The 20443-nt window shown below is 43.0% G+C and overlaps 1 protein-coding gene across 7 annotated transcripts in view; it reads right to left on the bottom strand.

Annotated features, from left to right (window-relative positions):
• Nucleotides 1-20443, bottom strand: part of cacna1g (calcium channel, voltage-dependent, T type, alpha 1G subunit) — a 198029-nt gene that overhangs the window by 85781 nt on the left and 91805 nt on the right. For 5 of the 7 annotated variants that reach the window (XM_031804822.1, XM_031804826.1, XM_031804827.1 and 2 more), the window contains 5 exons: nt 20233-20326; nt 7273-7454; nt 6385-6702; nt 5719-6008; nt 2042-2165 (listed from right to left, as the gene is read on the bottom strand). In XM_031804822.1, coding sequence (XP_031660682.1) covers nt 2042-2165; nt 5719-6008; nt 6385-6702; nt 7273-7454; nt 20233-20326 — 1008 coding nt within the window. The remainder of the gene's footprint in view (nt 1-2041; nt 2166-5718; nt 6009-6384; nt 6703-7272; nt 7455-20232; nt 20327-20443) is intronic. The other 2 variants (XM_031804823.1, XM_031804825.1) reach the window with 1 other exon arrangement.

The raw sequence follows: 20443 nt of genomic DNA, 5'->3' as shown, positions 1-20443 counted from the left end.
GAGAGGGAGAGAGAGCGAGAGAGAGAGAGAGAGAGAGAGAGAGAGAGAGAGAGGGAGAGAGAGCGAGAGCAAAGTGAGTAATAACAAGATACTAAAAATATACGCCAGCGTCGTCTCTGAAGTAGTTTAGGATTAACTTTGCTGAATATGTTCTGACAGTGAGCGAGAGTGGAATAAAAATAGAAAGGGATGAGATTCCAAAAGACAGTGACCAACACAGAGAGCTCCTAAAAAGAGCAAAGCATCTCCCTCTTTCTTCTGATGGGGCTTGTTGCCTGTCACACACACCAACTGATTTCCACATATGATTAGTTTTGATCTCCTCTCCTCCTTTCCTCCTTTCTCCTCTCCCTGCCCCTCCTCCCTCCTTTCCTCCTCTCCTTATTTTCCTTCTCCGCTTCTCTCCTTTCCTGTATTGCATGCCTCAATATACAGCCAGTTATGAACAAACAGGTGTCGACATTATTGGTTATTTCCCGGGCCAGTCAACCTCATAATGACTCCTAAAGATGAAGCATTGAATGAATGTCTGTTCTACCATGAATTAATTTCATGAACCACAGATCAGTAACTAAGCAACTGTTGTTTTCGGTGGTGTTAAACCATCAAAGCCTAACAACCACGTTATGAAACGTGATGCCAAGCTGGGGAACGACTTTCTAGACACTGAACCAATTATTCACCCAACGTTCCACAATAAATTGAATTAAAACCAAAAGGGAAATGTATTGTTCTGCAAATGCATAAGAGAAACAAATGGTTATTTACTGCTGTGTAAATGGCACAGGTGAAATACAGATGTAGGATCTTCATTTGACCAGTTTCTCACAGCAGGAAAATAATCCTGCAGCAACAGGAAATGTGAATCATTTTGTGGATTATAATTATTGGACATTTTCGCAGGGGTTGATAAAAAAAATTGTTAGGGCAAATCAAGTCTGTCATCTTAAAGCGGAAATGTCCAACTTTAGAAGCCTTTTTAAGCCTTGAATACACTACATTTATATTTCCTGCTGTTCAGGAGATTTCCTGCTACAACAGGGTGATCAAATTAAGATCCTACATCTGTTAGCTCCTGTGGAAGTATGTACTGTATGTATGCAGCAAAAGCAATAAACTCCACCGTATTTATTAGTAATCTACTGTGAGAGAGTCTCTAACAAACACAACTCCCAATCAAGCCTCATTAGAAACAAATAACTTATCTATTTCAGAGTAAATGGCATAAGGTCCTACATCATCTGCTTTACAGGCAGGTGAAATTGCAAAAAAATTGCATCTTAGTGTTTTCCCCTGATTAGAGTTGTGTGTGGTTTGTGTGTTAAATGGGTGTACATGTGTGACAGTCTGTGTATGTGAAAGTGATTGTGTGTGTGTGTGTGTGTGTGTGTGTGTGTGTGTGTGTGTGTGTGTGTGTGTGTGTGTGTGTGTGTGTGTGTGTGTGTGTGTGTGTGTGTGTGTGTGTGTGTGTGTGTGTGTGTGTGTGTGCGTGCGTGCGTGCGTGTTTCAGATATCTTCTCGATATCCTCTGTCATTTCCTTTTTTTCTCATGTTCCCCCTCATTTCATCCTCACACTCATTTCATCCTCCCACAATAAACCTGTGAGGGCTTTATCCACATTAGTTAAACATGTATTTTCCACGGTACTATCCCCATACAGAATAGACCAGCAGGCAGTGAGATAATTGAATCAATTACCACAACCGCTGTCTCATCTGTGTTAAAGACAGAAAACAAGGCCGCTACAGCTGGAGTCCACAGAGACTGGACGCCAATTATTACGGGTGCAGGAGCGTTCGCTACATCAGCGAGAATATCAAAACCGTGTTAATTAGTGTGTTTATTCCCATTCTGCATAAAGGCTGGATGATGTTGCAGCTTTAATTATCAAAGGGCATTGGGTTGGACAGTATAACAGATGGGGTAAGGAAGAGAGCCAGGTATATTGTGTATATTGGGAGTGTGTGTGTGTATGTCTACCTGTGTGTGAGTGTGTGTCTGCGTGCATGCCGTGTGATGTGTGTGTGTGTGGTCACTCACCACGCTGTATGGGTCTATCCTCGGCCTCTCCATGGCGATGGTGATGCAGTTGAGGAAGATGATGACCAGAACAATGTGGTCAAACATCTTGTGGGTTATGATCTTATTGCACGCCATCCGAAACCTGGAAAACACACACACACACACAAAATTCATAGGATAAACATTCAGATAATTGGAAAACATATGATGAGAGATGTTAAGCATGTGCAAAATACAACATCACAGTGTATAATATCATTCAGACACACGCCCTTGTATTTTATTAATAAAGCATATTGCACATTAAATAAATAGGTGGGAACTTACAGTTGCAGTCGGAAGTTTACTTACACTTTAGGTTTGTGTCATTAAAACTCGTTTTTCAACCACTCCACACATTTCTTGTTAACAAACTATAGTTTTGGCAAGTCGGTTAGGACATCTACTTTGTGCATAACACAAGTCATTTTTCCAACAATTGTTTACAGACAGATTCTTTCACTTATAATTGACTGTATCACAATTCCAGTGGGTCAGAAGTTTACAGGTGTCCCTGTGGATGTATTTCAAGGCCTCAGTGCCTCTTTGCTTGACATCATGGGACAATCAAAAGAAATCAGCCAAGACCTCAGATTTTTGCAGACCTCTACAAGTCTGGTTCATCCTGGGGAGGAATTTCTAAATGCCTGAAGGTACCACGTTCATCTGTACAAACAATAGTACGCAAGTATAAACACCATGGGACCGCACAGCCGTCATACCGCTCAGGAAGGAGACGCGTTCTGTCTCCTAGACTTTGGTGCGAAAACTGCAAATCAATCCCAGAACAACAGCAAAGGACCTTGTGAAGATGCTGGAGGAAACAGATACAAAAGTATCTACATCCACTGTAAAACGAGTCCTATATCGGCATAACCTGAAAGGCCGCTCAGCAAGGAAGAAGCCACTGCTCCAAAACTGCCATAAAAAAAAAAAAGCCAGACTACGGTTTGTAACTGCACATGGGGACAAAGATCGTACTTTTGGAGAAATGTCCTCTGGTCTGATGAAACAAAAATAGAATTGTTTGGCCATAATGACCATCGTTATGTTTGGAGGGAAAAGGGGGAGGCTTGCAAGCCGAAGAACACCATCCCACCATGAAGCATAGGGGTGGCAGCATCATGTTGTTGGGGTGCTTTGCTGCAGGAGGATCTGGTGCACTTCACAAAATAGATGGCATCCTCAGGAAGGGAAATTATATGGATATATTGAAGCAACATCTCAAGACATCAGTCAGGAAGTTAAAGCTTGGTTGCAAATGGCTCTTCCAAATGGACAATGACCCCAAGCATTCTTCCAAAGTTGTGGCAAAATGGCTTAAAGACAACAAAGTCAAGGTATTGGAGTGGACATCACAAAGCCCTGACCTCAATCCTTCAGAAAATTAGTGGGCAGAACTGAAAAAGCGTACGCGAGCAAGGAGGCCTACAAACCTGACTCAGTTACACCAGCTCTGTCAGGAGGAATGTGCCAAAATTCACCCGGCTTATTGTGGAAGGCTTACCTGAAATGTTTGACCCAAGTTAAACAATTTAAAGGCAATGCTAACAAATACTAATTGAGTGTATGTGAACTTCTGACCCACTGGGAAAGTGATGAAAGAAATAAAAGCCGAAATAAAGCATTCTCTCTACTATTAATCTGACATTTCACATTCTTAAAATAAAGTGGTGATCCTAACTGAATTTTTAGTAGGATTAAATGTCAGGAATTGTAAAAAAAAACTGAGATTAAATGTATTTGGCTAAGGTGTATGTAAACTTCCATCTTCAACTGTATATTTGTCCAATTTCCCACACGTACTGGAAATGTGTTATTTGCATATTCCCAACTCCCCCTGAGACAACCGTGGAGAGTGGGGTCACGGCCAGGGTCTGCCATTATCAACGGCGACCCTGGAGCAATTAGGGTTAAGTGCCTTGATCAAGGGCACACAGGCTGATTTTTCACCTTGTAGGATCATGGATTCAAACTAGCGAACATTCGGTTAATGGCCCAACGCTCTAACCGGTCGGCTACCTGACGCACACTCAAAGATAATGATGATAGATCCACATTAAATCCAAGCCCTTTCCTCATGCATAGTAATTCAATGAACCACAGCTGAAGTGGTAATTAATTAAGTCTAAGCTTCACTAACTGACAAGAAACGGCTATAGCTTCAAATGGAAAGAAAGGGGAATGGAAAATGAATGAAGGAGATAAAAAGACAAGTAAAGAAAGAGGGAAGATATAGAGGGAGGTGTAAAATAATGAATCCATGCATCAAGCCCACTCTGATGGAGCATGTCTGTCATAAGGTACAAAAGGGAACAATAGCGTGTCCCTCAGATCGGTATTCTGCTCCATCTCCATGTGTGTGTGTGTGTGTGTGTGTGTGTTTAACTATACTTGTGGGGACAAGAAGTCAAACAAAAAAGGTAAAATGCTATATCTAGGGGGTTTAGGGTTAAGGTAGAATTAGTGTTATGGTTATAATTAGGTTTAAGGTTAGGAGTTAGGGTTAAGGTTAGCTTTTGGGGTTACGGTTAGGGTACGAGTTAGGTTTAAGGGTTAGGGAGAATAGGATTTTGAATGGTTATAAATTGTGTGTCCCCACGAGGTTAGTTAAACAAGACTGTGAGTGTGTGAGTCGGTGTGTGCGCGTCTGACTACACCCATCATTATCTACACGCTGGATGAGTTCATCCCTCTCATCTCTGCATGCTAGCCCTCAATGCTAAAGTATTCATCATGTATTAATTCATCATGTATTCATCCATCATGTGGGCCAGGGATGTCATGCTAACTCCCACAACATGATGATGATTGTCTGTTCTAGATCCTCTATGTTATGGTGAGACGGGGAGACAGGCAGACGTGCACACACACGCGCACACACACACACAGCACACGTCAGATAATAACTTATTTGATTGCTCGATGAGTAATGAATAAAAAGCATCTGTCTAAATGTCTCATGTTCATCATAGCCATGACCTTTTGCTAGTATGCAGTTACTGACATCTGTGATATTTGGACTGTCAAGAGTTTCCTACAGTCCACATGACAGTATTCGCGAGTTTATGTTGATGTGAACTCCCATTATACAATTTTGACTTCTTTGAAACGTTTTTAGCTTGTATGCTAGGCTTGTGCTTCTGCCTTAGCCAACTGCTTTAGTCAAGTTGGCTTAAATTGAACATATCTGTCTAGATAGGAATTAGAAATTCCCTCAGAGTAAAATACCTAAGTGTTATCATTACGTGCTCGAGGAGATGAATGGAGGTCTGTCCATATTGAACAGCTGTGGGACTCCAACTTCCCACTGAGCCTCTGTCTCCTGATATAACCCTGAGCACAGGTAGGTGTCTGGCTCTGTACAGAGCCAAAATGGACGCCACACAGAGTCTTTGTCCTCTTTGTCACTCTCAACACAGGCCAAACTCTGCTACCCGACTCTGTAGAGTGGCAGAATGGACACCACACAGTGCCTGTGTCCTCAATGTCACTCTTAGAACAGGACAAACCCTACTGCCCACTGCAACTGGGGCACAGCAAGGATACTGTTAGACATGCATGCACAGACGGGTAAGTATGAGCACATAACGTAATTATATAACTTTTATCAGTGTATGTGTGTGTTTGCGTGCATGTGCGTGTGTTTGTCTAACCTGGAGTCTGGGGGTAATATGTACAGGGACCAGGTATCTCTCTGTCGACACCACTCTGGCTGTTTCCTGTCCAGCCAGCCTGACAGCCTGGCAAAATGACCCACGACCACCTCCTCCTCTGCTGCGTCGTCCTCTGTGTTGTCCTCCAGGGAGAGCTGTGTAGGGGCCAGGGCCCCGCCAGGGGCCGAAGTACCCTTCCCATTACAGTCACTGTGTTCTGGGGCTCTCAGGCCTCCTAGCGAGGGGGGTCTGGAGCTGTGCATACTGGCTGAGCGATACAGGTAGGGCACCTAGAGTTTTACAAACATGGCTAACACAGTCATTCATAGATACTTGAAGGCATTTTAAAACACTGAAGAAAGCTGTTCTATCCAGTGACAACTACCTATATGATCACAACAAAATTATAAACTGGGTGGTTCGAATCCTGAATGCTGATTGGCTGATAGCCGTGGTATATCAGACAGTATACAATGGGTATGACAAAACATTTATTTGTACTGCTCTAATTACATTGGTAACCAGTTTATAATAGAAATAAGGCCCCTCTGGGGTTTGTGATATATGGCTATAGACCACACCTCCTAGGGCCTGTTTGCTTAATTAGAGCACACATAGCAGTGTTTATGGGGGCCGGTCTCTAGATCCCCTGGTGTGTGTGTTCACCTGAAGCAGTGTGTCGGGGGCCAGGTCTATGGACCCCCTGGTCTCCACCGACTCCATCCTCCTGTGTCTGGGCTGGGACATGGAGTTAATACGACACAGGGATGCATCGTCCCCCTCCGATGTCCCCCCTCCACCCCCCTCCTCATCCTCCGAACTGGACCCTCCCTCGCCGGAGAGGAGCGACCGCCGTTCGCCAGACTGAAGCTTTGTTCGTTTGAGCGAGGGGGCACGGCCTAAGCTGTTCCAGCTCGATCGACGGCTGGTCCAACCACTGGCAGAGCACCACGGGGCGTAAGGGGAGGTGCTACGGGCACTGGTCTAGAGAGAGAGCGAGATGGAGGGGGGAGAGGGGAGAGGAAGAGAGAATGTATGAACAACACAAAAGAAGTGAACAGATCCATTTTTTGGGGAACTTTTGTAACCTTTGGGGAACTTTAGAATATGGAAAACTTCTGTATATGGAACTTTAGATGTTGTTACTACAGGTTTTTGTCTTACTAATTATCAGATTATCCTCAATGCTCAGTGGTCATTACTATAGCTGGCAACAGTCATAACTGGCAACAGTAAGTGTAGCTATGGCATCAGTGGGTTTGGCTACAGCATCAGTAAGTGTCCATAGAGTTATGCTGATGAAAGGTCATTTTAATCATAATTAATCATCATAGCTGTCATCTTGAACATCATCCAGACAAGTCAGACCATGGATGGGCAACTTTTATGGGGGTGGGGGCCCAAAGAATAAAATGAGTCGCCCATCCATTGGTTAGACTGATAATCTTAGTTCTGTGGGCAAAGAGAGGGCACAGAGCTTAATACATGGGTTCCAGACGCTGGGAGGAGACAGTAGTTTGATAGTGTAATAGTGTAGTACTATAGTATACTAACCGGAGACTTGTCGTAAGAGGTTAGGTCCATGGAGACATTGCTGCCTCGTCGGGATTCGTAGCCCAGGGCAGGGTCACCCACGGCAGGCAGCTTGGGAACGGGCATGGGGGTGGCAGCAGTATGGGTAATCAGAGGAGGGGTCAGACTGGTCTTCAGGTCAACATGACCGTTTATTGGGACTACTGGAGGGGAGATGAGAAGAGGGTGGGGGAGAGTGGGAGCAGAGAGGGAGAGCGTGAAGAAGGAGGGAGGGAAAAGAGGAAGGAATTGTTAGAATTGTTAAACGAGGATGGACAAAAGAAAGAGAGGTAGAGAAAGACGAGGTAGTAAAATGTAGGGGGAACATGGGAGGGAGAGAGAAGGGTGAAGGGGAGAGACAGTTATAAGGGTATCTCTAAAGTAAGAAGTTTAAATATGGATGTCTTACTGTTCTCGACCCCATCAATATTTCATCTCTAATCTGACGATTGTGTTCAACAGACAGATGAAGGCATGACATAGAGAGGACGCGGATCTTTCATCTCAGTTGGTGTGCGTCTTATCCCTCCCTCCCTCACTCACTCTCTTCCTGTCTTTCACTCTCTCTCTCTCTCCCTCACCATCTCTTCCCTCCCTCTTGTCTCTCTCTCAGTTCATCCAATCCCTTCTTCCTCTCTCCTCAACTATCCAGTTACTTTGCTTAAACAACTCCTCTAACCGCACCAGGAGCTCATTTGTCTTAGTGTTGGGGAATTGTTCTCCCCTGCAGTATGCTTCCATATGGTAATATGTGTCTGTGAAATGAGTCACTAAAACTGACGAAGACACAGCAGCAGGAATAGTTTTGGACTATTCAGATAGATCTGTAGCAGAATGACGCATTGTGGTTTGCTGCTGCTTTATCAAATCAAATCAAATTGCATTGGTCACAATACACATGTTTAGCAGATGTTATTGGTCACAATACACATGTTTAGCAGATGTTATTGCGGGTATAGTGTTCCTAGCTCCAACAGTGCAGTAGTATCTAGCAATTCACAACAATACACACAAATCTAAAAGTAAAATAATGGATTTAAGAAATATATACAGTTGAAGTCGGAAGGTTGTAGCCATTAAAACCCGTTTTTCAACCACTCCACACATTTCTTGTTAACAAACTATAGTTTTGGCAAGTCGGTTAGGACATCTACTTTGTGCATGACACAAGTCATTTTTCCAACAATTGTTTCCAGACAGATTATTTCATTTACAATTCACTGTATCACAATTTCAGTGGGTCAGAAGTTTGAGTTTGAGTTTGAGTTTTTACAGGGACAGTGCACATTAATCAACGTTTCAGTAAAAGTGCCGGTTTTAGCCAGCCGGCTAATTTTCAACCGCAGTCCCTGGGCAGGTTATTAAAAACAATTACAATATAGACAATAGCAACATAGAACAAGCAAGACATAGCAACATAGGACAAGCAAGACAAGTTTACACACACTAAGTTGACTGTGCTTTTATGTCAATTATGTCATGGCTTTAGATGCTTCTGAAAGGCTAATTGACATAATTTCAGTCAGGTGTACCTGTGGATGTATTTCAAGGCCTACCTTCAAACTCAGTGCCTCTTTAATTGACATCATGGGAAAATCTAAATAAATAAGCCAAGGACCTTGCGGACCTCCACAAGTCTGGTTCATCTTTGGGAGCAATTTCCAAATGCCTGAAGGTACCACGTTCATCTGTACAAAGAAGAGTATGCAAGTATAAACACCATGGACCACGCATCCATCATACTGCTCAGGAAGGAGACGCATTCTGTCTCCTAAAGATTAACCTACTTTGGTGCAAAAAGTGCAAATCAATCCCAGAACAACAGCAAAGGACCTTGTGAAGATGCTGGAGGAAACAGGTACAAAGGTATCTACAGTGCCTTGCGAAAGTATTCGGCCCCCTTGAACTTTGCGACCTTTTGCCACATTTCAGGCTTCAAACATAAAGATATAAAACTGTATTTTTTTGTGAAGAATCAACAACAAGTGGGACACAATCATGAAGTGGAACGACATTTATTGGATATTTCAAACTTTTTTAACAAATCCAAAACTGAGAAATTGGGCGTGCAAAATTATTCAGCCCCCTTAAGTTAATACTTTGTAGCGCCACCTTTTGCTGCGATTACAGCTGTAAGTCGCTTGGGGTATGTCTCTATCAATTTTGCACATCGAGAGACTGAAATTTTTTCCCATTCCTCCTTGCAAAACAGCTCGAGCTCAGTGAGGTTGGATGGAGAGCATTTGTGAACAGCAGTTTTCAGTTCTTTCCACAGATTCTCGATTGGATTCAGGTCTGGACTTTGACTTGGCCATTCTAACACCTGGATATGTTTATTTTTGAACCACTCCATTGTAGATTTTGCTTTATGTTTTGGATCATTGTCTTGTTGGAAGACAAATCTCCGTCCCAGTCTCAGGTCTTTTGCAGACTCCATCAGGTTTTCTTCCAGAATGGTCCTGTATTTGGCTCCATCCATCTTCCCATCAATTTTAACCATCTTCCCTGTCCCTGCTGAAGAAAAGCAGGCCCAAACCATGATGCTGCCACCACCATGTTTGACAGTGGGGATGTTGTGTTCAGGGTGATGCGCTGTGTTGCTTTTACGCCAAACATAACATTTTGCATTGTTGCCAAAAAGTTCAATTTTGGTTTCATCTGACCAGAGCACCTTCTTCCACATGTTTGGTGTGTCTCCCAGGTGGCTTGTGGCAAACTTTAAACAACACTTTTTCTGGATATCTTTAAGAAATGGCTTTCTTCTTGCCACTCTTCCATAAAGGCCAGATTTGTGCAATATACGACTGATTGTTGTCCTATGGACAGAGTCTCCCACCTCAGCTGTAGATCTCTGCAGTTCATCCAGAGTGATCATGGGCCTCTCGGCTGCATCTCTGATTAGTCTTCTCCTTGTATGAGCTGAAAGTTTAGAGGGACGGCCAGGTCTTGGTAGATTTGCAGTGGTCTGATACTCCTTCCATTTCAATATTATCGCTTGCACAGTGCTCCTTGGGATATTTAAAGCTTGGGAAATCTTTTTGTATCCAAATCCGGCTTTAAACTTCTTCACAACAGTATCTCGGACCTGCCTGGTGTGTTCCTTGTTCTTCATGATGCTCTCTGCGCTTTTAACGGACCTCTGAGACTATCACAGTGCAGGTGCATTTATACGGAGACTTGATTACACACAGGTGGATTGTATTTATCATCATTAGTCATTTAGGTCAACATTGGATCATTCAGAGATCCTCACTGAACTTCTGGAGAGAGTTTGCTGCACTGAAAGTAAAGGAGCTGAATAATTTTGCACGCACAATTTTTCAGTTTTTGATTCGTTAAAAAAGTTTGAAATATCCAATAAATGTCGTTCCACTTCATGATTGTGTCCCACTTGTTGTTGATTCTTCACAAAAAGCCTGAAATGTGGCAAAAGGTCGCAAAGTTCAAGGGGGCCGAATACTTTCGCAAGGCACTGTATATACACAGTAAAACGAGTCCTATATCGACATAACTTGAAAGGCTGCTCTGCAAGGAAGAAGCCACTGCTCTAAAACCACCATAAAAAATCCAGACTACGGTTTGCAACTGCACATGGGGACTAAGATCGTACTTTTGGAAAAATGTTCTCTGGTCTGATGAAACAAAGATAGAACTGTTTGGCCATATTGACCATCGTTATGTTTGGATGAAAAAGGGGGAGTCTTGCAAGCCAAAGAACACCATCCCAACCGGGAAGCATGGAGGTGGCAGCATCATGTTGTGAGGGTGCTTTGCTTCAGGAGGGACTGGTGCACTTCACAAAATAGATGGCTTCATGAGGGAGGAAAATGATGTGGATATATTGAAGGAACGTCTCAAGACGTCAGTCAGGAAGTTAAAGATTGGTCGCAAATGGGTCTTACAACGGACAATGCATACTTCCAAAGTTGTGGCAAAATGGCTTAAGGACAACAAAGTCAAGGTATTGGAGTGGTATTAAAGGCAATGCTACCAAATACTAATTGAGTGTATGTAAACTTCTGAACCACTGGGAATGTGATGAAAGACATAAAAGCTGAAATAAATAATTCTCTCTACTATTATTCTGACATTTCACAATCTTAAAATAAAGTGGTGATCCTAACTGACCTAAAACAGGGAGTTTTTACAAGGATTGAATGTCAGGAATTGTGAAAAACTGAGTTTAAATGTATTTGGCTAAGGTGTATGTAAACTTCCTTGTAGGGTTAAGTAACCGGGTGGAAGCCGACTAGTGATAGCCATTTAACAGTCTGATGGCCTTGAGATAGAAGCTATTTTTCAGTCTCTCAGTCCCGGCTTTGATGCACCTGTACTGACCTCGCATTCTGGATGATAGCGGGGTGAACAGGCCGTGGGGTCGGGTGGTTGATGTCCTTGATGATCTTTTTTGGCTTTCCTGTGACATCACATGCTGTATGTGTCCTGGAGGGCAGATAGTTTACACTGGTGATGCGTTGGGCAGACCGCACCATTTACTGGTGAGCCATGTGGTTGCGAGGGGTGCAGTTGCGGTACCAGGCAGTGATACAGCCTGACAGGATGCTGTCAATTGTGCATCTGTAAAAGTTTGTGAGGGTTTTAGGGGCCAAGCCACATTTCTTCAGCCTCCTGGGGCTGTTGAACCTTCTTCACCACACTGTCTGTGTGGGTGGACCATTTCAGATAGTCAGTGATGTTTTCACAGAGAAACTTGAAGCTTTCCACCTTCTCCACTGCGGTACCATCGATGTGGATAGGGGTGGTGCTCCAGCTGTTTCCTGAAGTCCACAATTAACACCTCTGTTTTGTTGATGTTAATTTTCTGGCACAACTCACCCAGAGCCCTCACGTCCACCCTGTAGGCTGTCTCGTCATTGTTGGTAATCAGGCCTACTACTGTTATGTCATTTGCAAACTTGACGATTGAGTTGGAGGCATGCGTGGTCACGCAGTCATGGGTGAACAGGGAGTACAGGAGGGGGCTGAGCACACACCCTTGTGCCCTGTATTGAGGATCAGCGAAGTGGAGATGTTGTTTCCTACCTTCACCACCTGGGGGCGGCCCGTCAGGAAGTCCAGGACCCAGTTACACAGGGCGGTGTTCAGACCTAAGGCCCAGAGCTTAATGATGAGCTTGGAGCGTACTATGGTGTTGAATGCTGAGCTATAGTCATGGGATAGGGCAGTGTGCAGCGTAATTGTGATTGCATTGTCTGGGGATCTACTGGGGCGGAAAGCAAATTGAAGTGGGTCTAGGGTGTCAGGAAAGGTAAAGGTGATATGATCCTTAGCTAGCCTCTCAAATCACTTCATGATGACAGAAGTGAGTGCTACGGGGCGATAGTCATTTAGCTCAGTTACCTTTGCTTTCTGGGTACAGGAACAATGGTGGAAATCTTGGAGTGGGGACAGCAGACTGGAATAGGGAGAGATTGAATATGTCCGTAAACACTCCAGCCACCTGGTCTGTGCATGCTCTGGGAATGCTGCTAGAGATACCATCTGGGCTGGCAGCTTTGCAAGAGTTAACATGCTTACACGTCTTACTCACTTCGACCATGGAGAAGGAGAGCCGTGTCGGTGGCATTGTGTTATCCTCAAAGCGGGCGAAGAAAGTGTTTAGCTTGTCAAGAAGCAAGACGTCGGTGTCCTCGACGGGGCTGGTTTTCCCATTTTAGTCAGTGATTATCTCTAGACCCTAACACATACGTCTCATGTCGTTGAAGTGCAACTCCACTTTCTCTCTGTACTGATGTTTTGCCTGTTTGATTGCCTTGCGGAGGGAATAACTAAACTGTTTGTATTCGGCCATATTCCCAGTCACCTTGCCATGGTTAAATGTGGTTGTTCGCGCTTTCAGATTTGCGCAAATTCTGCCATCTATCCACGGTTTCTGGTTTGTATCGGTTTTAATAGTCATAGTGGGTACAACCTCTTCTATACACTTCCTGATGAACTCAGTCACTGTATCCATGTATTCGTTGATGTTATTCTCAGAAGCTACCCGGAACATATCCCAATCTGCGTGATCAAAACAATCTTGGAGCATGGATTATGATAGGTCAGACCAGTATTGAATAGACCTTAGCACAGGTACTTCTTGTTTGAGTTTCTGCCTATAGGAAGGGATGAGCAAAATGGAGTCGTGTTCAGATTTGCCGAAGATAGGGCGGGGGAGGGCCTTGTTAGCATTTCGAAAAGTTGAGTAGCAGTGGTCCATTGTTTTTCCAGAGCGAGTACTACAGTCAATGTGCTGGTAGAACTTCGGTAGCGTTTTCCTCACATTTGCTTTGTTAAAATTTGCATAAAGTCCAATCACACCATGAGTAGTTAATGATGAAACATACACCCCCGCCTTTCCTCTTCCTGGAGAGTTCTTTATTCCTGTCTGCGCGATGTACTGAGAACCCAGTTGACTCTATGGACGGGGACAGTATATCCCGAGAGAGCCATGAGTATGTTACAATACCTGATGTCGCTCTAGAAGAAGATCCTCGCCCTGAGCTCATCTACTTTAGTATCCAGAGACTGAACATTAGCGAGTAATATGCTCGGAAGCAGTGGATGGTGTGCACACATCCTGAGTCAGACTACAAGTCCACTCCGGCGGTTTTGGAGCAGCCTCTGGAATAAGTTTAAATGCCCTGGGGGGAACAAACAAAGGAACCAATTCAGGAAAGGCGTATTCCTGGTCGTAATACTGGTGAGTTACCGCCGCTCTGATATCCAAAAGTTATTTCCGGCTGCATGTAATAACACAAAAAATGTCTGAGCTAATAATGTTAAAATAACACGTAAAAAAACTAAATAGGAGCTAGAAGCAGAGAGCTAGAAGCAGAGCTGCCATATCTGTCAGCGCCATCTATGCGTGTGTGTGTCTGAATGTGTGTAAGACAAAAATGCTAGGCACCCAATATGGCCAACTTGTCAATGGAGAATAGAGCCCCACAGTGGAGGTGTCATCATGTCAATAAAACAGGGAAATGGTTCCAATAGTTTTTCCACCATTCATTTTTCACATAGAGGATTTTAGAAACCCCTAAAATAAGGGCTTACCCGGGAGGCCTGACAAGGGGACGGTTATCAATATATTCACCTCTATTTACTGTCACATTCGAAAATGCTAACTAGCATCAAAGTAGACTTCATGCAAGACTACAAATCCTTGCAAGCTCCTGCACGTCATCTCTAACTGACGCATTTGCTAACAGGTATTGTGTTAATTTAAAACTTGCACAAGACAGTTCACAGAATTATTCATTTAAAGAAATTTTGCCAATTTATTCATTTAAAAATTTAGCTAACAGATAGTTAATACAGAGATTCTTACCTTTACCTCGAATCGGCAGTCTCATCCAGATCATCATGGCATTTGTATTTCTTTACAGTTTTTTGTAGTTCTCCACATTAGCACCTAATTAGCATTTCATTTTTGGGGGTGGGGGGGGGGTGAATACAGGCGAATATATTGATAAAAGTCACCTTATCGTAGAGAGATTTACACGGTTATTAAAACGTCACACCAGGGTAAGCCTAAATGTTCCTAAAATCCTCTATGGGAAATAATCATTGTGAAAAAATGATAGGGATCATTTCCTTGTTTGACCGCTAGGTTTTATGGGTATTATGACTCATACTGTGGTACTCTATAGCAGTGGTTCCCCAACTTTTTATAGTCCCGTACCCCTTCAAACATTCAACCTCCAGCTGCATACCCCCTCTAGCACCAGGGTCAGCGCACTCTCAAATGTTGTTTTTTTGTATACCTGCCACACACACACTATACGATACATTTATTAAACATAAGAATGAGTGTGAGTTTTTGTCACAACCCGGCTAGTGGGAAGTGACAAAGAGCTCTTATAGGACCAGGGCACAAATAATAATATAATAATAAATAATTTCGCTCTTTACTTAACCATCTTACATATTAAACCTTATTTGTTCATCAGAAATTGTGAATAACTCACCAAAGGTTAATGAGAAGGGTGTGCTTGAAAGGATGCTCATAACTCTGCAATGTTGGGTTGTATTGGAGAGAGTCTCAGTCTTAAATCATGTTCCACATACAGTCTGTGCCTGCATTTCGTTTTCATCCTAGTGAGGGCCGAGAATCCACTCTCACATAGGTACGTGGTTGCATAGGGCATCAGTGTCTTAGCAGTGCGAGTTGCCAAGGCAGGATACTCTGAACAGAGCCCAGTCCAGAAATCTGGCAGTGGCTTCTGATTAAATTCAATTTTCACAGAACCGCTTGTTGCAATTTCGATGTGGTTCTCTTGTTCAGATATCGGTAAGTGGACTGGAGGCAGGGCATGAAAGGGATAACGAATCCAGCTGTTTGTGGCATCTGTTTCGGGAAAATAGCTGCGTAATTGCGCACCCAACTCACTCAGATGCTTTGCTATATCACACTTGACATTGTCTGTAAGCTTGAGTTCATTTGCACACAAAAAAATCATACAATGATGGAAAGACCTGTGTGTTGTCCTTGTTAATGTAGACAGAGAAGAGCTCCAACTTCTTAATCAAAGGCTCAATTTTGTCCCGCACATTGAATATAGTGGTGGAGAGTCCCTGTAATGCTAGATTCAGATCTTTCAGGTGAGAAAAAACATCACCCAGACAGGTCAGTCATGTGAGAAACCCGTCATCATGCAAGCAGTCAAACAAGTGAAAATGATGGTCAGGAAAGAAAACTTTAAGCTCGTCTCTCAATTAAAAAAAATGTGTCAATACTTTGCCCCTTGATAACCAGCGAACATCTGTATGTTGTAAAAGTGTTACATGGTCGCTGCCCATATCATTGCATAGTGCAGAAAATACATGAGAGTTCAGGGGTCTTGCTTTAACAAAGTTAACCATTTTCACTGTAGTGTCCAAAATGTCTTTCAAGATGTCAGGCATTCCCTTGGCAGCAAGAGCCTCTCAGTGGATGCTGTAGTGTACCCAAGTGGAGCAACTGCTTGTCATGGCTTTTGTGCCATCAATACAGATACCAACACATCTTAACCACCAAAGTCCATTTGATGTCACAAAGCTGTCCAGTACTTTAAAAATATCCTCTCCTGTTGTCCTGGTTTCCAGTGGTTTGCAGAAGAGGATGTCTTCCTTAATTGACACCCCATAAACATAACGTACATATACCAGGAGATGTGCCACGTCTGTTGACTCATCCAGCTGTAACGCATAGACTTCATTGGCTTGTATGCGAAGCAGTAATTGTTTCAAAACATCTCCTGCCATGTCACTTGTGCATCATGAAACAGTGTTGTTTCATGAAGGCATTGTATGTATAGTTTTTTGGGCCTTTTCCCCCAGCACGGTCCCAGCTATATCCGTGGCAGCAGGAATAATGAAGTCCTCCACAATAGTATAGGGCTTGCCTGTCCTAGCCACTCGGTAGCTCACCATAGAAGACGCTTCGAGCCCCTTCTTATTAATGGTATCTGTTGCTTTTATACATGTCTTACTACTCGAAGGTCGTCTTAATTCTCGCTCCAAAAACTCCCGTGGCCTATTTTTCAAATTGGCATGTTTTGTTTCTAAATGTCTGCGCAAGAGTGAAGGTTTCATCGAGTTGTGAGATAGTACTTTTGCACATATAAAACACTGTGGCTGAGGAAAGACACTACTCACAATATAAGTGAACCCCAATTCAATGTAGTTCTCATCATATTTGCGCCTCTTCGATGGTCCAACGTCCCTGTTTGTTGTTCGGTGCTTTCCCGGGTAAGGTGGCAGTAGCTCTTCGGCTGCATCAGATTCACAACTGTCAGTGTCCATGCTAGCTGGGCTAACAACAAATGTAGAATTACTGTTGCTAGCATTGGATGTACTCGTGGAAGCAGAACAACTTGTGTTGTTGACAGGTGCAGGTGTAATACTGCTGGTAGTAACAGTACTACCAATAGGGCTGGTATGTGTTTATATGGACACGTGCCTTACTAAAGGACTGTTTGAAAATGTGAATAATCTTTTTTTAGGGAATACCTACTCTTTATGGACATGTTTACACAGCTATGGCAACGATTTTAATTCAATGTTTGTTTTATATAAAAGTCCAATTACGTCTACATATATAGTAAACTGAATGGAATGTGTAGGGATATTTTTGCAGGGTCTTATTTTATTACATCTTAATTAGCATAGCATATTTCCGTGCCTCAACTCGTAAATAAATATTTATGTGTGTCCTCTGGAAACAAAGTAATTACAGGGAAATGTAATACACAATTAATAATGCTGACATGTGTAGAAGTGAAATTAAACGTGTGTGTGTGTGTGTGTGTGTGTGTGTGTGTGTGTGTGTGTGTGCGTGTGCGTGTGCGTGTGTGTGTGCGTGTGTGTGCCAGTGTGTCAGTGTGTATCAGGGTCTCCATTAGGAGAATGTGTCGCCGGACAACTGGACCAGGAAGATTTTAATTTACTGGCCATTTGAGACATTTTACGGACCCATATTCATTGGGTGCCTAACCTGTTACACAGTGCTCAGAATGACGGACATTACAGTTATTCATCTTAACAGAACATGCAATACCTGTAATAAAGCAGCCAATAAAACATCATTTTCAAACAAAATGCAACTTGTGGGAAAACATCATTCTAAACAACCCACTTGATGTGAGCGGTTCCAATAAGTAGCCTATTTTAAAATGTTGGTGTTGAGCTACACTACATGACCAAAAGAATGTGGACAGCTGTTTGTCGAACATCTCATTCTAAAATCATTTGCATTAACATGGAGAGGCATTAGCGGTGTCGGGCACTAATGTTGGGCGATTAGGCCTGGCTCGCAGTCAATGGGGTTAAGGTCAGGGCTCTGTGCGGGCCAGTAGAGTTGTTCCACATTGATCTTGACAAACCATTTCTGCATGGGCCTCGCTTTGTGCACAGGGGGCATTGTCATGCTGAAACAAGAAAGGGTAATTCCAAAACTGTTGCCACAAAGTTGGAAGCACAGGATCATCTAGAATGTAATTTCATGCTGTAGCGTTGAGATTTCCCTTCACTGAAAATAAGGGGCCTAGCCGAACCATGAAATACAGCCCATTGTCATGCTGAAACAAGAATGGGTAATTCCAAAACGGTTGCCACAAAGTTGGAAGCACAGGATCATCTAGAATGTAATTTCATGCTGTAGCATTAAGATTTCCCTTCACTGAAACTATGGGGCCTAGCAAAACCATGAAATACAGCCCTAGACCATTATTCCTTGTACACCAAACTTTACAATTGGCACTATGCATTTCAGTAGGTAGCATTCTCCTGGCATCCACCAAACCCTGATACAGTTAAAGTCATGTGTGTCCGACTCTCCTACCTTGGCCTGCTGTAACTATGTACAGATGAAGTCAGAAGTTTACATACACCTTAACCAAATACATTTAAGCTCAGTTTTTCACAATTCCTGACATTTAATCCAAGTAAAAATGCCCTGTCTTAAGTCAGTTAGGATCACCACTTTATTTTAAGAATGTGAAATGTCAGAATAATAGTAGAGAGAATGATTTATTCCATCTTTTATTTCTTTCATCACATTCCCAGTGGGTCAGAAGTTTACATTCACTCAATTAGTATTTGGTAACATTGCCTTTAACTTGTTTAACTTGGGTCAAACTGTCACACGCTTCCCACAATAAGTTGGGTGAATTTTGTCCCATTCCTCCTGACAGAGCTGGTGTAACTGAGTCAGGTTTGTAGGCCTCCTTGCTCGCATACGCTTTTTCAGTTCTGCCCACAAATGTTCTATAGGATTGAGGTCAGGGCTTGGTGATGGCCACTCCAATACCTTGACTTTGTTGTCCTTAGGTCATTTTGCCACAACTTTGGAAATATGCTTGGGGTCATTGTCCATTTGGGAGACCAATTTGCGACCAAGCTTTAGCTTCCTGACTGATGTCTTGAGATGTTGCTTCAATATATCCACGTAATTTTCCTGCCTCATGATGCCATCTATTTTGTGAAGTGCACCAGTCCCTCCAGTCCTCCTCCAGGAGGGACTGGTGCACTTCACAAAATAGATGGCATCATGAGGCAGGTCCTTTGCTGTTGTTCGGGGATTGATTTGCACTTTTCGCACCAAAGTACGTTCATCTCTAGGAGACAGAACGCGTCTCTTTCCTGAGCGGTATGATGGCTGTGCGGTCCCATGGTGTTTATACTTACGTACTATTATTGGTACAGATGAACGTGGTACCTTCAGGCATTTGGAAATTGCTCCCAAGGATGAACCAGACTTGTGGAGGTCTACCATTTTTTTCTGAGGTCTTGGCTTATTTCTTTTGATTTTCCCATAATGTCAAGCAGAGGCACTGAGTTTGATGGTAAGGCCTTGAAATATATCCACAGTTACACCTCCAATTGACTCAAATTATGTCAATTAGCCTATCAGATGCTTCAAAAGCCATGACATCATTTTCTGGAATTTTCCACGCTGTTTAAAGGCACAGTCAACTTAATGTATGTAAACTTCTGACCCACTGGGTCAGTAAGTGAAACAGTAAGTGAAATAATCTGTCTGTAAACAATTGTTGGAAAAATTACTTCTGTCATGCACAAAGTAGATGTCCTAATCGAAATTTGTGGAGTGGATGAAAATCGAGTTTTAATGACTCCAACCTAAATGTATGTAAAGTTCCGACTTCAACTGTACATGAATACTAACAAAAATACTCACGTAGCACTTTTATTACACTAAATTATGCAAATTAACCCACAGACCGATAAGCACGACGATCAATTGTATTAACATTGACTGGTATTTCCATCAATGAATAAAAAACATTATTTTGCAATGGGATTGCTTTTTCTCCCAGTCAATTTGGTCGCCAACGATTTTACTTATCTGCTTTTAAAAAAAATGTATTTATTTTTACCAAAAGCTGGCAATTACCGGTTAACGGAAAACCTGGTATGCATGTGTGTGAGTGTGTGTCTCACCCGGGGAGCCAGACACATCCTTTCTACTGCCGTTCACGTCCTCCATACTCCTCGAGGATAAATCTGCCTCCGACACTGACTTGGATTCTTCTCCCTACACACCCAAACACACATGCACACACACAAACATGCGCAAACACACACACATGAACACACGCGCAAACACACACACACACAAGCATATGCATGCACGTACGCACGCACGTACGCA

Source organism: Oncorhynchus kisutch, linkage group LG25 (assembly GCF_002021735.2).
Source record: "Oncorhynchus kisutch isolate 150728-3 linkage group LG25, Okis_V2, whole genome shotgun sequence".
Lineage (NCBI taxonomy): Eukaryota > Metazoa > Chordata > Actinopteri > Salmoniformes > Salmonidae > Oncorhynchus > Oncorhynchus kisutch.
The sequence above is the reverse complement of the archived record's forward strand: the minus strand, read 5'-3'. Positions and strand labels throughout refer to the sequence as shown.